Source organism: Nelusetta ayraudi, unplaced genomic scaffold (assembly GCF_046127955.1).
Source record: "Nelusetta ayraudi isolate G7.1 ecotype Tasmania unplaced genomic scaffold, CSIRO-AGI_Nayr_v1 ptg000042l, whole genome shotgun sequence".
Lineage (NCBI taxonomy): Eukaryota > Metazoa > Chordata > Actinopteri > Tetraodontiformes > Monacanthidae > Nelusetta > Nelusetta ayraudi.
Genome location: NW_027466092.1, coordinates 4,027,685 through 4,043,632, shown reverse-complemented (window position 1 = coordinate 4,043,632; position 15,948 = coordinate 4,027,685). Strand labels below are relative to the sequence as shown.

General features: G+C 46.1%; 1 protein-coding gene across 1 annotated transcript; it reads left to right on the top strand.

Moving 5' to 3' along the window:
- Positions 1-662: 662 nt before the first annotated feature.
- hs3st3l (heparan sulfate (glucosamine) 3-O-sulfotransferase 3-like) lies at positions 663-15,542 on the top strand. The gene is made up of 3 exons (XM_076033740.1): positions 663-1,644; positions 11,839-12,068; positions 14,124-15,542. Exons 1-3 carry the CDS (start codon positions 1,145-1,147, stop codon positions 14,510-14,512), a joined length of 1,119 nt encoding a protein of 372 aa, XP_075889855.1. The 5' UTR covers positions 663-1,144; the 3' UTR covers positions 14,513-15,542.
- Positions 15,543-15,948: the final 406 nt, after the last annotated feature.

The following is a 15,948-nucleotide window of genomic DNA, read 5'->3' as shown; positions in this document are numbered from 1 at the left end:
CCTTGTTAAACAGAGCTTTCCCGAATATCAGCTCTGATTTTAGAGTAAACTTATTATGATCTGTGACCTGGGATGCTGGGAAAATGGTGCAATGTGACAGCGTACTTTACCAGTGGATGATCTTAATGTAAATATAAATATTTCACGTTTGGGAGCAGAAACACACTCATTTCAAGTGACTTTATCCAACCAGTTTGATTGTCAGCGTTGTTTGATGCTCTGGACTAGAATGGACATGTGGTCACACAATATTGATGAAGTGGATCTGCTCTTTACGCAAATATACATGCTCATTGTTTGGGAATTAAACCAAGGCGGCTATTGATTTTATCCAACTAAAAGCGTCCCTAAATTATGTCTTTTTTTCTTTCTTTTTTTTTTTTTAATTTCCTTTCCATGGCAGTGAATCTCTTGAAGTGTTACTGGGCACATATACGTTTTATGGGCAGCGTTGTTTGAAACGCAGCTGCGGCGGACACAGCGCAATATGGGACAGAGTTGAAGTCAGTCAGTCATATTGTGAGAGTGTGAGGGTGATAATAGCACGATTAAGGGACAGGACATGTGTCCACCCCCCACCCCCTCAGGTTCTTCTAATAAATAATAGTGAGAATGTGGGCGCCTCAGGCCATGACCCCCAATCTCAAAGAGAGAGAGTGTGTGTGTGTGTGTGTGTGTGTGTGTGTGTGTGTGTGTGTGTGAGTGTGTGTGTGTGTGTGTGAGAGAGAGAGAGAGAGAGAGAGAGAGAGAGAGAGAGAGAGAGAGAGAGAGAGATCATTGTAATCCTCTGTAGTGTGAGTGTGAGAGAGACAGAGATCCCGCTAGTTTCCCACTTTGGACATTAGAGCCTCACTCGCCGATGGTTTCCGGGCTTGGATGAGTAAGTAAGTAAGTGGTCGCACCTTGTGGGTGTCACGGTTTAAAAACGGACTCCCCCTGATCCTTTGCTGTCCGCTTGGGTCGGGAACCGGCGCGGAGTGGGAGGGTTCCCGGGAGGTGGCTCTGCGCGCTCCGGGCGCGCAGCATGAGCGAGGAGGCGAGCAGAGGAGCGCACTCTCCAGGAGTTCCCTCCGCGAGTCGAGCATGAGGGGGCGCGAGGTGAACTTCGGGTGAGAATGGCACCTCACCGGATGATCTCCGAGGGATGGCAGCCTTTTACCCGCACCCGCACCAGCAGCAGCAGCCGAGCGCGGACCTCCGGCGGCTCTTCCACCGGCTCACCATCGCGTCCTCTCTGAGCATCCTCTGCTTCTCCCTGGTCTACCTGCTCACCGGGTGCTGCCAGTCGGAGCTGACAGACACCTCCGAGATCAAGCAGCCTCCCCCTCGAGCGTTCCTCGTGTCCGGATGGCCGTACGGCAGAAACAGAAGCCGCCAAACCGGGCAGCAGGAGGCGGAGGCGACCGGTGCCGGTGCCGGTGCCGGCGAAGACGCGCGCGGCGGACACCCCGAGCTGGAGGCGAACAGCTCGGCCAAAGAATGGACGGCTACCCGGAGGCTGCCCCAGGCTCTCATCATCGGGGTTAAGAAGGGGGGAACGAGGGCTCTGCTGGAGTTCCTCCGACTCCATCCGGACATCCGCGCCCTGGGCTCCGAACCGCACTTCTTTGACCGGCATTACGCACGGGGACTGGACTGGTACAGGTGAGCGCCTATTACGCATTGACTGTAGCGCAGGAAAGTTGTTGACTGCACCTCAGAGAGTCCAATTTCCGTTTAGGATTTTTTATTATCATAAAACTTGAGGAAACTCACAGTGCAATCATGTAGAACCCTCTACTAGAGGAAAAAAAGTGATTCACGCACTTTAAATCTAACTTTTGGGGACATTTGTTTGCCCTTCATCATTTCAATCAATTACTTTTGATAGACTTTCATTACTTTTCGAGTTTTCTGTGCTCTTGTTTCCCATCTGGAGTCCAAGTTGGCCAAATAAAGCAGGATCAGCTACTGTAGCTTCCTCCTCTTGAAGAAATGAATATCCTCGTGTTGTTTGCCCACATACCCAAACATGTCTACAGCTATTCCCCCAGAGGTTTAGGTGACAGTCCAAGGGTTGGTGCCATCTGGCTTCGCCAATCTGTCTCTTCTCTTTATGTGTCCATGCGTGTGCCTGCGCCGCTTGCTCAGTGTGTGTGCGTTTGGGTTTGCGTGTGTACAGTGGGGATAGAGAGAGGAAAACAGAGAGACATAAGGACAGAGGGATGGTGGCGGGGCGTGCGTGTGTGCGTGGGTGTGCAGGATGAGTCGTCACAGAGCAGCAGTGTAATCATCTCTGGAGCTCGAGCCAGATGTTACTGTTGTCATGTGGCTTTGTTCTGAGCCTGTTCTGTGAAAACTTGGACGTACTCTGAACATTCAAACACATGAATGAGTTTGTTTGTTTTTAAATGGCGGTTTGAGTGAGATTCAAGTCACTCAAACAATCTGGTAAGAAAGGGGTGGGGGGGGGGGGGAGTTTCTCCATCAGAGGAGGTCCTTTCACATTTCAAGGCTTTGTTGTGTTTATTTGCAATAACCAACGTCAACAGTGATTTCATCTTTCCAAGATTACACTGCAACCTAATCTGGACTGTGCGGCCTGCTGTTCACCAGTGTATCACGTCTTCTCCAGACATGGCATTGGCCTCCTTGGCTTGACGGAAACAACCAGGCCGAATAAAGAAGAGATAAATCAAAAGGCTCCATATTGTTCCCATTATCAGAATCCTTGTAGGATTGAATATCCCCCAAAAAACTAAACAGAAAACCCTCTATATGGTGCTGTATATACACTCGATAAACAGGTCTCTAGAATGCAGCATATTTAGCCCATTGTTTAAAGCTTCCTCCAAAACACTTTGATTTAAAGTTTCCAGATTACATAAACCAAGATGTATGATATTCATGTTTCTTCTTGGAGTCCAGTAGAACAGCTTCACATAATTATTCATCCAAAATTAAACAAAACAAAAAAAGGTTTCAATCAATGCAGACGTCCATTAAACATTTGATTTTGCCCCCTGTTTACAGCCTTTAGCACACCCGTGATTGGCCTCCTGCTAAACATGTATAATTTGAGCCATTCACTTTTGGAAGGGGAACAGAAAACAATTGTCTTGCAACTGGCTGGGACAAGTGTGAGCTATCAAATCCCTTGTGACGTCGCAAGGGGCTATTTTCCAGAACTGCATGTTTTAGACAGGTTTCGAAAACAGTGTACTCAGACACATAGTAATGTTATTAAACTGATGAAAAGCGTCTTATTCTTTGTGGAACCTTGAGATGGCGAACACCCGAACACACCACCTATCTGATTGTAATGCCGGGGGAGTGTAACACTCCAAAGGGACCGAGACAAGCCGCGTGTCCTGTGTGGCAGGAAGTCCCCTGTGTGTGTCACAGCGGCTGATGTGGACGTGACACCAGACTGTCACGTCGTGTCCCGCGGGCCAGCTGGGGCTCGCTGCACGGTCGGCCACTTGACATCACTGTCAGCTCCGTCAATTGACCTCTGACTTCAGGTCACTCTTCGGTGGGAGTTAATGATGTGTTCACAAGCACTTTATAAAAAGCAGCACGCACACACCAGAGTGCAGGTAGTGAGTGAATATTTTAGAGTTTGCAAGTTGTCATCTAAATTGAAGACTTTTTAAATGCGTTGCCTCTTAGGGATCATTGTGGTTTGGTTTTATTATTACGATAAAAAAAAAAAAAGTATAGTAGCAATGTGCCATTCCCTTCAGATATAGATTCAGAGCAAAAAAACAAATATTATATTTGCTGTAATAATGTGCTGGGGAAAAAGTGCAGCTTGATATGTGAAAGTAATAGGATATAAAATGTTGCAAATAATCAATTTCTTTATACAGGAAAACTGATTAAGCGATTCATGTGATTAAAAAGCAGCAAAAATAATCAAACTTGTTCACTTATAAAATATCACATGTAGTTGTTCCACTTCATTTGTTCTCTTAAACTGTTATTTAAATCATACTATTACGTATTGGATTAAAATACAAGATGATCTTAGTTTCTTGGTATACTGTTGGGGTGATTCTGTTGGGGAATTCTGGCAGTTCCAATTACAAAGTTATTGACAGTGGAAGCGTATTGTTGTGGTTTTCTGATTGACCTGACAAACAAAAACTGGAGTAATTTTCTTGTGGGACCTTACTGATGTTAGCCTGCGCTAGCGTTAAAAAAAAAAAAAAATCTGGTTAAGTAGTGACCTCACCTAGGGGCATTTTAGCTGCAATTTGCATATCTTGGTTTATGTACTTCAACCTCGTCGTCACACACTGCCTGGAAGATTGTCACGTTAGACTTACTGGAAGTGGCAGGGCAAAAAACAAAGCAAAAAAACAAACAAAAACAAAAACAAAACAACTTCAGCTTGAAAACGTGTTTTCCTCAAACTTTAAACCTTTCAATATATCACACATAAACAAAATACATTTTTTGATACCTGATTAAAATGGGCTGCTATGGCGAGAGGCGAATTGGCTTGCTAGTGGACAGCTAGCATGCTAAGGTCAATGTGCCACTTTTGCAGGGTCACCAATATTATTCACTGAGAGTGTTGGTTGTTCCACAAGGAAGTGTTGTCTACCGCTAAAAAGTTTATTCTCTTCATCTGAACCGTTTCACTCCCTTGTTCCGCAAATTTAATTTCTGACAAGTGACCTACTGCACTCCTATTCTCTAACACTGGCCTTGACTGCAAGTTCCTGCTTAGTCCATACACTATACATTCCATGTATAGTCTATTTAAAGATTTTAGTGAGATTTAAGATATATGGAGATTTTTTTAAGTGCTTGTATTGGCTCCAACAACAGCAGCAGCAGCAGCAGCAACAACAACCCAATAACAAAATGGTACCATGGTAGTTGGGGAATGGCCTGATTGGCCACACAGGGATTTTGTGCTTCAGTACCAGGCTTGCCACTTTGTAACATTATTCCTTTATTCCGATAGAAAAGTAGGAAAAGTTTTATTATCTGCAATATTCAGAACTAAAGCCAAGTGGGCATCTGAAAGACTGAGCAGCACTATTTGGTCATAATTCTCCACAAAGATATAAAAGACTTATTAAGAGTTTGTGTTGGTCCCACACTGCAGTTTCAAAGAGGTAATTTACAGACAGACACACACGCACACACACAATGGTGCCAAATTTTGCCTGAGCGATCATTAAATGCTCATTAAATCTAATTAAATGGGTTGTGTTTTTAAAGCCGGCAATGCCTCATTCCTGACGGCGATTGTCTTGGCAGACTGGAGCCCATTTCCAATTTATTTGGTTCATTTCCCGCTACGATAACTTTCAATGTCAGGTGTGTGTGCTCACTCATTTAATTTCGAGGAGGCGGCGTTTTGCTCCTTTGCCAAATGTGACACCAAAATCATATTCCTCTCCGCTGGAAGACCCAGTCTGTCTCTGCCTGAAAAGAAGCCCACTGACACGTTCAGCGTTCGCCTGGCAGGTCGGTGCATCCGTAAGCACCTCTCCGACGCTGTGATGGATGTTTACAGCCGGCGGTTAGAGAATTATCCCTTCGAGTGCACTCCAGCATCGGCCAGCAAATGGAGGGTCGGTCGGGCCGCGGTGCTCCGAGCATCTCTGCGCACGGCTGTTCCCCCCCTACCAAAACTCTATCAGGGACAATCAGGCAGAATGAGATACAGCATATCTTCCCTGAGAGTCAATCCGCGGGTCAAATAAAATTTGACGTCTGCGGGAGCGACAGATATCAGAGCCCCCCCCCCCTTTACCCCCCCTCAGGACAAAGATTCCACTAATGCCGCTGTGGAGCGGAGATTGGAACGGCGGTGCGATGGGCCGACGAGATGGACTGGAAGTTTCCTCCATCTGCGCGCTCGTCTGCGATCGATAGCTTTATCTCCTCGCGCTGACCTTGGTTTGACTCCGGGCATTAGAGCGGTTAGCGTTGGTCAGCTCGGCTTCTGTTACAATTAGCAGGAAGCTTTATCCTACATTGGCATAATCCCCCCCCCGCCACAGCCCTCCACCCTCCTCGGTGTAGCCGCACAGGGATCAGGTTACGCGTTGTTTTTCCGCTCACTGGCTGTAGCTCTTGAGGAATCCATTAAAATTGGCCTGGCTGGAAACTCAGTGTCTTAGCGGTGGGATGGTTCCTCCTCCTCATTGGGAGACAACACGTCAGGCTGATGGTTGAAAAAAAAAAAAAAAAAAAAAAACCCTGCATGAAATACAGATAAGGCTTTTGGTGAGCTGGAGGTTAAGGGTGAAGTCAGTGTTTGTCGCAACCTCACACATCTCAGGTGACCTTTGCCTCAACCCGGGAGACGGGTGGGGGGTGGGCAGGGCTGACAGTAAAGATGAGCTTGTGTGTGTGTGTGTGTGTGTGTGTGTGTGAGGCCGACTTCTTTCAGGTTGTGTCCCTGTATGGAGACAGTGGATGCAGGTTGTATTATGTTCCTGAGGAACAGCAGAATTTGTCAATATGTTATTGACTTTGACTTACTGGCACAGCTTAAACCTGATAGGTGGACACGTCACTGTTTGCTGCTGCAGTTTCGTTTCCAAGAAGAAGAAGAGGAAGAAGAAGAAGAAGAAGTGAGCAACTATTCTAATTAAAAAAGAAAAACCTGCTGGGTTTCTCCAAGGTATCCATCCTGTACAGAGCCCATAGGAGGCACTTGGAAATGGGGGCCAAAACCCGGAAAGTGATTGGGCAAGTCCTCTGTTCGTTACCGTCAAGCAGACCAATCAGCATGGACACTCAGAATTACAATATTAGAAGAGGGTCACTGCCTTCTAGCTGGCTGCTGATGCATGGCAGTGTTTCATGGAATCTTATCACCCAGGACTGCGATTGAAACAAGTGAAATATAGTTCCATCTTTGCCGAGTTGTCTTCTTCCTTTCTTGGGGAGAGGTGGTTGAAGATATGACAAAACTGCCACTATGACAGCACCCCCTATCATCTCTTCCAAGGAGCCGTTGTTTACATCTCGTATTGGCTTCTTCCAGCTCGTCTTCTGTGGTTGCGTTGTTCCCGCTTCTACATCAGTAAGGGAGGCCAGCTGGTGATGCAATCTACTGAAATGTTATGATCAAAAGGTCACAAACATTGTATTTTAGTGGTTGTGGAGATAGACTAAATAAAACAAGTGCAGTGAGACAAAAAGTTGCAAGACAAACAGACAAAGTAAGTGGCCACAAAAACACAGACACAAACACCCTGAGCTTGAAAGTCAAACACTTAACATTAGAATTAAACAAATAAATAAATGATTTGCATTTTTTTCCTACCTTTTAAGATATTGGCAGCTCCTCCTCCCAGGTCTTGCTTGGTTTTAAATAACTAGGAGCCAGAGGGCCTGGGTCGGGGGGTGGCTCTTGTGTTCTGAGAATCAGCTGCTCTGGTGGTACAGGATCATTTGCAATTCATAGCGGACTTGTTAAGCGAAGGTTCTAAATTAATTCCCATGCTTTGACGGCTTTGTCCTGCCTGTGACACGGCACATGGCACCATTTGTGTTTTCTGTGTTTGTACAATGAAACATAATTGCCATGCAAATCAGAGAAGAATGGCTGCTGAATGCAGTGAGCGGAAAAAGCAGCAGCAAAGGCAAATTTTTGAATCTGTGAATCCGATTTGAATATTTTCGTGGTCTTTGGCCGGTTTGTCCGTCCCGGGACGTCACACCCAAGTGTGATGTAATTAAAACTGTGAATGCTGACTGAGTTGTGAGCTCCCTGCTGGCTGCTGCTGCTGGTGGACGCATGCTAGCCAGGGTTCAGGTGTGGTCTGTCCTGTCTCGGTACTGTACTGAAGGTGAGATCACCAGAGGACCCAGACGGGTGGGGCGATTTGGTCCTCATTAAGGCCCTCCCCTGGGACGGGGATGTGGCAATGTGAGGGGATCCGGGGGCCCCTGTATGATGGATGTTTCTGGGAAGTGGACAGGGCGCAGCCACAATGGGCCGAGCCCCTTAATGGTCCCCCTATGCACAGGGATATAGATGAGAGGCCCCTAATAACACACACAAAAACACACTCATGCATTCATCTGGACATATAACGGCTCAGAATCCCATATCTGAATTTTAAGTGAGCACTCAGGTGCGAATAATGAGCCGGTAGTCTGCTGCTCTTTGATTGGTTGTTGTTTCCCCACTTGGATCCAACATCAAACCTCAAATAGGGCAGATTTTTTCATCTTTGATCTCACAGCCGCTCGCAACCTCCCCATCCTTTGCTGCATATCTTCCCTCTCTCACACACACGCACACACACGCACACACACACACACACACACACACACACACACACAAAAACCAATGACATGACACAGCATGGTACTGATGGGGGTCCAGAGGGTCCCAGCTTCTCTCGTCTCCACCTGCCACCCTGGATTCCAGCTGAGGCCCAGGCTGTAGCCCGTCCCTTCGCATTAGCAGCGAAGCCTCCCCCGCTCCCCCATCCCCAGCCCACCCATTCCAAATACACGCAGTCCTGACTGCTCCCAAGTGCGCCACCGTCCGTACCCGTCCATGCCTGCTTTCCCGCTATGCCCCCGCAGGATCAATAGCCAGTGGCCTTGGCTGGCCTGAGGTAATCCACGGAGGCCGAGGGGAGAGCCCGCTAAAATATTGGGTAACTCAAAGGCAAAACACAGGCTTATTATAAGCTTGAGGATAATCCCTGTGTTCATCATGCTGGATGTTTGATCTCTCTGCGAGGATGTTGGTGAAACAGGGGTTTTAAACAGCCAATTAATCGAGTTGGCTTTTGTATTTTTTGTTTCCTCCTCGGGGATTTCCTCTGTAGCACATGGTGTCACCAGACGGTCCCATTCACCTGCAGTGAAGAGATTTGACTTTTAATACCCTCTGCCTCCCCCCAACTGCCAGCCGCCCTCAAAATTTGCAATCCTTTGTGTAGTTGGCATAGACTGGCGGTGGATGCGGCGGATGAGTTTCCATCAGGCTTTCACCTTTTCTTTAGTGTTGGTGTATCAAGAGGGTCTAAACGCAAGTGAAATGGAAACAGGCTGTGATTTGCCAATCATGTGACTTCCTGAAGTGGAGTTGCAATGGTGTACACAGGATTGTTAGATGAGGGTGTTCCTTCTGAGTACATCGTTATAGTTCTGTCTTCTTCAGCCCCAATATGAGCCTTTGATATCAGAAAAGAAACATTGCATGACCGAGGCTCCAGTTTGCATTAGTTTCGGGGGTAAATCGGAACCAAAGCTTCCATCTTGCCATAGCTTTGGAAACATTTTTATCCAAAGTGCCATAAGGAGTGTGTTTAATAATTAAGAAAAATGAACAGCTACTCTGTTTGCCAATTAGTGTGTCTGTGCAAATCATGTAGTAGAAGCTTATTTATCAGAGAGGCCGCTCTCTGATGGTGGTCATGTGCTTGGTAATTAGCCCTTTGTGCTGAGGTAATTGTACGGGGTTCTTGGCTCCGAGGCATTTTGCAGACAGATTGCTAATGTAGGTGCGATCGGTGCGCGTTTGGCCTCCCCATCACTCACTCATCTGTTCCCTCCCTCTTTTATTTCCGACACGCTCGTAGACCTCAGCAACAATCCACCGCACCCACCTCGTACGTCTCTGTGGCGTGACGTGTGGCAGTTTGATGTGTACACCGAAGAGGCAGAGGAGAAGCGCAATCGCAACTGCTCGGCCAGTAAATATTGAGAGTCTGTGTGTGTGTGTGTGTGTGTGTGTGTGTGTGTGTGTGTGTGTGTGTGTGTGTATCGCAGACTGCGCGGCACCTCCCACTCATGCAGGGTATTGGACTTAAAAGGGAAGTCTTCAGGCTAAGTGGTGGTGGGCTTTGCCTCACACGGCTCAAATCGGATAAAATCACAGTGTGGGGGAGGTTGGGGTTGGGGGGGGGGCGGTTGTCGGGGGAGGGGGCGCCTTGGGTCTGGTGTGTGGTGTTTGGATATATTGACAGCAGGTTGTTGTGCGGCAGCCGCGTCTGAAACCGGAGCATCCTGACTTTGCCGCGTCGTCCTCTGTGGCGCTTCCATTCTTCTGTTGTCCTTCTATTACTGTCTCTGACTGTAAATGCTCAGGGACGTTTTCCTGAAAACTGACTCATTACATTTTGTGATGCGTCTGTGGAGAGGGAGACGACACAAACAAGGTCACATCCAGTTGAGTCACACACAAACCAAGGTTTAGCTGCGGCTAACTTCAAATCAGCTCACCATGACGATATTTAAGGTTGCGTTCTGCTGCTCTGGATTGTGCTAATTGTGCTTAAGTGGACCCATCACTTCATTTTTCAAATGGCAAGTCTACTTCAACTGCTCAGTTTTTTGTTTTTTTTTAGATGAGAATCTCTTGCTTTTTTTAGACGACTAAATAGAGCTGTTTGTTTTCAAGCTGGTCTGAATTCTCTGAGCTAATCTCAGTCCAGTGGACAGCACATGTTACCACACGGTCAAAGGCCAGATGATTTGATTCTAAATGAATTCCTCAAGAGGTCCTCTGCAGTCAGGAGGAGGTACTGCAGGAGTTTGCTGCAACAGACCCCAACATGCTTGTTTCACTGTTTCAAACAAGACATTCACACCAAATATATGTTCCATGCATCTTTAAAGGTCCCGTATTTCTCAGAATTCAGCTTACTGATGTTTTCCTACAATAACACCTCTGGAAAAACACCAATGCAGCCTTGATCTACTTTTCAGAAACTGGGATGCGATGTCACAAAGAGCACCAATCCCTTTTTGCACGCAGCCAGGTGTCCACTGTTGTCTGCAATGAAAAAAGAAGATCTGAAGACAGCTGTGATGCTGCTCCTTCTATTTAAATGTGCCATGAGGAGCAGAAGAAATGAAGAGGCCCATTTGTACTGTGGTACTGTGATCCACTTAAAACCACACAGCATCAAATCAAACGATGAGCTGCTGTCAGAGAATTAAAGACAGTCATGTGGTCTTTTAAGTACAGTTTAAACAGGCGAGATGCTGATTCAGGGTCTTGTGTGACTGAGCATGTGTTTGCTCAGACAGTCAGGTAGGCGTGTGTGTGTGTGTGTGTGTGTGCGCGTGTGTGTGAGAGAGTCAGGTGTGTTGGCAGATGTCCCAGAGATGCCCGGCCGGTCCCCTGGGCCCTCTGGAGTCATTTATCTCTAAATGAGTCCCATCTGCTGGGTCTCTGCTGCGGACGTAGAGGTGAGCAGAGCCAAACTCATTCAGAGGAGTGTTTGTGTAGCGTCCCGTCACGCGGCTCGACGCTGTTCCCACGGAAAGAGTGCACTGTCTGCCAATGGAACTGACCGGGGTTTATTTAAGAGCAAGGATGAGAATATCAGTTTCACCCGAGTATGTAAATTAAAATGATCATCTTTGACTGCTCTACACCTGAAAAAATACATACTGTATATACTATATCCTGGTAAATACATGTATTTTGGACTGTAAACTTATTGTCCCCAACATTTGTGGATTTCCAAATGTCAGAAAAGCAATTATAAAATGAAAGTGAGCTCCTCTATTGTTTCCATTTTTCAACTCTACTATCGTTTGTTATTACTCTGTTATTGCGCTGTGGTTGAATTCCTCACTAATGGCCACATTTTGCCGTTTCCCCTCCGCTGCTCGCCTTCATGCTCAGCTGAACTAAGGCGATCAGAACGATCCATACTCTAGTTCTCATTCGAAAGGAAAGGTATATTGTTATGCACTATAAACTGTGACACCTTTCCACATTCAATATCCAATACGTTATATTATACCGACAGAATGTTTGACTGTGAATTGAACCCGCACACATTGGCCTGAGCTTCCTGTCTCTCAGTCCCCCCAATAGAAAAACCCATTTCTTTGTTGTCCTTCCAGGAGCATGATGCCTAAAGCCCTGGATGGCCAGCTAGTTATGGAGAAGACGCCTCGTTACTTTGTTACCGTGGAAACACCAGCACGAGTCCACGCAATGTCTCAGGATGTGAAGCTGATTGTGGTTGTCCGTGACCCGGTGACCAGAGCCATATCTGACTACACACAGATCATCTCCAAGACCCCCGACATCCCATCCTTCGAAAGCCTCGCCTTCAAGAACCGCAGCACAGGTACTGAAGCTGCTCTCACAGTGCATTCCCCATATAAAGCATCTGACGGCCAGACATTAGCTCCGTGGTAGATGGGTAGGTAGATTATTTTGGCTGTCAGTTTATTTGTATACTGTGTATCTACAGACTGACTGTCACAGCCGTTTTGTGTCAAACATTAAAAAATTATTTGCTGATAAAGTTAGATTCTATCTTCCAAGATGATTATTGTCAGAACATTTTATGAAGCCGTCATATCTTCATAATATGCTTTTGAAAATTCTATTTTGTAAACTGATTGGCCACTTTATTAGGCACACCTTCATGGCATGGAGTTTTTGGTCCATATTAACACGAGAACATCATGCTTCCCATCCGTACTGCTAACTTCCTGTTTTACCACACACCAGACATCTGAGAATCCTTAGGAGGCCATTTGAGTATGGTGAAGGTTCTGCTAAAAAAGAAGCGAAGAAAAAACAGTTGATGACTGGAGCAATGTGACGTAGTGCATTACCCTGCTGGAAGTATCGATTGGAAGACGGCGCTCTGTGGATACGGTCAGCATTTAAACAAGGCTCTCTTGGTACTCAGGGGACCACAGTGTTGCAAGAAAATATTCTCCACCATCACACCACCACTGGAGCCTGAACTGTTGATACAAGGCAAGGTGGATCCAGGCTTTAATGTCGTTTACACCAAATTCTGACCCAACCGTCTGAATGTTGAAGCAAAGGGTTCTGACTCATCCGAGCAAACTATGTTTTTCGGTCTTCTATGACACAATTTTGGTGAACTGAAGCCTCAGCTTCATGTTCCTGGGTGGTCTTCTGCTGCCCCTCTGCTTCTAGGTTGATCCTGAGCGTTCAGACATGGTCTCGTGTGAAAATCCCAGTAGATCAGCAGTTTGTGAAATACTCAGACCAGCCCGTCTGACACTAACAACCATGTTGACCACATTCAAAGTCGCCCAAATCAGCGTTCTTCATCATTCTGATGCTCAGTTTGAACTTCAACAAGTCATCTTCACCATGTGACTGCATGCACTGAGCTGCGGCCATGCGGTTGGCTGATTAGCTATTTGAAATATCATGCAGTTGAACAGTCTGCCTATTACGGGGTGGATGAGTGCGTCATAGCAACAGCCAGCGCTTAGTTGTTATGGTCTATTGTTGTATAATGATCCTCATTAATTTTGATGCTTTATGGTAAAAGAACCGAAGGAACCACACTGGGCTGAATCATTAATTAACTAACTTCTGAGGTTATATACAGAATAAATACATTCAGAGAAAATAAAACAAAAGCCACATCGACGGGTCAAGACAGGGGATTAATATCCTCGACTTATTGAGTGAACGCTGCAGGTTTGTTTGTGACAGGGAGTCGTTCATAGTTGCCAAGCTGCTGATTTGTTCTGTTATTTACATAGTCAGCAGCTTTTATTTGTTCACACACAGCTCATGTGGGACACTGAGTAATGTTTTCACTAAAGACATGTTCTCTTGCGCACTGATATCCTAATGCAAACTTCAGACTCCAAACATTAACAGATAAGGCAAATCACTACTTGATGACAGTTAACAGAACTGGACTGGAATCATTTAAAGGTCCTGAGTCACTGTCCCGTCAGAAATGAGTTAAAATTCATTCTTTATTTACTTCTTTTGCTTGCATCATGTGATCACTCTGCCAGGTCAGAGTTAACACTTCCAGCCAAGTGCTTGTTCCACTCTGGCATTGCTTTACCTTTTGATTCCAAACATTCCACTTTCCAACATGTTGAAGAAACATCAGAGCATTAATTAGTTGGAGCTAAATATGCCAATTTCACTTCTTTTTTGTGCTAAACTGCTCCAGCAGAGTCCAGGATGAAAAACAAAGATCAGATAGTAGGTCCAATGTGGATCTCTATATATTTTTTCTTGCACTGTTGTCACTTAATCTGGAAATTTAAGGCGCCTCCCGCAGACAGGTACTGCTGAAAACAAACTGCAACGTCACAGAAATCATGAATAATCAAGCACAAGGTGATCATGGTGATGTATAAAGAAATGGTGCCTCTCTCCACCCCAGGTCAGATCGACTCCCTGTGGAGCCCGCTGTGGATCGGCCTGTACGCCCAGCACCTGGAGCGCTGGCTGGCGTGGTTCCCCAGGACTCAGATCCATCTGGTCAGCGGCGAGAGGCTCATCTCCGATCCGGCGGGAGAGCTGGGCAAGGTCCAGGACTTTCTGGGCCTGCAGAGGATCGTCACCGACAAGCATTTCTACTTCAACAAGACCAAGGGCTTCCCCTGCCTGAAGAAGCCCGAGGGCAGCAGCAAGCCCCACTGCCTGGGCAAGACAAAGGGACGGACACACGCGCACATCGACCCGGAGGTGATGCAGAGTCTGAGGGACTTCTACCGGCCTCACAACCAGCGCTTCTACCAGATGGCTGGACAGGACTTTGGATGGCAGTGAGCCCCTCGCAAGGCGGGAAAAGACGTTTTCCACGGACGAAAAGACAAGTGGAGACCGACTCAAAAAGATTGCTAGACCGGAGTTGAGTTTCGCTTCTGGTACGTCAGAGGCTTGTCAACCCCGTTCACCACCATCAGTCACATCAGTTTGAAAGGCTGCAGTGTGATTTTATCCATCTTACATGTTCTGTCAAAGGTGCTTGAAAGGGATTCAACATGGGTGTCTCTCTGTAGTTTATATTTTTCCCCCTGGCAGGCTACCTGTTCCCACCTGAATAAGGATTCGAGGGCAAGGTTGGTCACATGATGATTGCTAAAAGTTGAAAGGTCAAATATGCGGTGTACCTTTAGTGTCTGTGGTTGCAGAGTAATTACTGCTCTAGTTTTTAGTGGCACACACACACACACACACACACACACACACACACACACACACACACACTCTCTGTCTCCCTCTCTCTCTCTCTTTCCCTCCTCACATCCCTGCCGCATTTCCGTAACTTTTCCAACCTGTTTGCCCACCGGAGATGAATTGGAGGCCAGTCAATGCCTCCTTATTGAACACTGTCTAAGCAAGCATTGTTCCCGAAAATGGTTTAGGGGATGATTATTTTATGTGGCATGCAGAAGAGGGAGCAAAGCTTTATGTGAGCTCAGATTTGACTGAGTGGTTTTGTATTCCTGAATAATGAATGTGGATAAATGGATGTAGGGGGAAATGGCGAGGATCACTTATCTCCTCGATGCTTTTTTTTTTTTTTTTTTTCCCCCTTTCGGCACAATTGTGTGCCAGTCTGAGGTCTGTAATCCCGCTGCAGAGCCAGCCGACTGTACCTTACAGGAAGTAAAGGGACCGCAGAAGAAGGGAGGAACAGGAAGTGGAGGTCACACTGCATTCAGAAGGGATTTCTCTGAGTGAGGCATGCAAAGCGTTTGCTGCGTTGCTGTCAAGAGGGCCTGCCTACAGGGTTGACTGTTTTATGTTTGCATGTATTTGCACTAGTTTGGGAGGATAAAAAATAAAAAGTATTTTTAAGCAATTGAGTTTTGTATTTTTTTTTTTTTTTAGTTTCTCACGAAATGCTTCCTTTTTCTTATTGTTTATATATTAAAGACCCATTGTTTCACGTAAAAATCTCTTTTAATTTGAAACACTGAACGCAGAAATATGTGGCTTGAAAATGTTGTAAAAGTCACTAAAAATAATATACTTCTTCTAGTGCCTGTGGGAGAGATCTTGTTGTTCGGTAGAGGAATAAATGAGCCCCAAAACAACAGCAAAAACAAAACAAACAAACAAACAAAAAAACACACTCTGGATTATAGTATTTATGCATTTAAATGAGGTGATGATGGCGAACTGTGATCAAACGATGTGTGCGGTTAAGAGCAAGTCAACCGCAGCCGACACTGCCATCTTGTGGATGCTACAGGAAA

Bases quoted from the DNA above. Each gene is read 5' to 3' on its own strand.
- hs3st3l (XM_076033740.1), top strand. From the start codon at position 1,145: ATGGCAGCCTTTTACCCGCACCCGCACCAGCAGCAGCAGCCGAGCGCG. The intron at 1,645-11,838 runs GTGAGCGCCTAT...TTGTCCTTCCAG, and splicing joins CGGGGACTGGACTGGTACAG to GAGCATGATGCCTAAAGCCC. The intron at 12,069-14,123 runs GTACTGAAGCTG...TCTCCACCCCAG, and splicing joins CTTCAAGAACCGCAGCACAG to GTCAGATCGACTCCCTGTGG.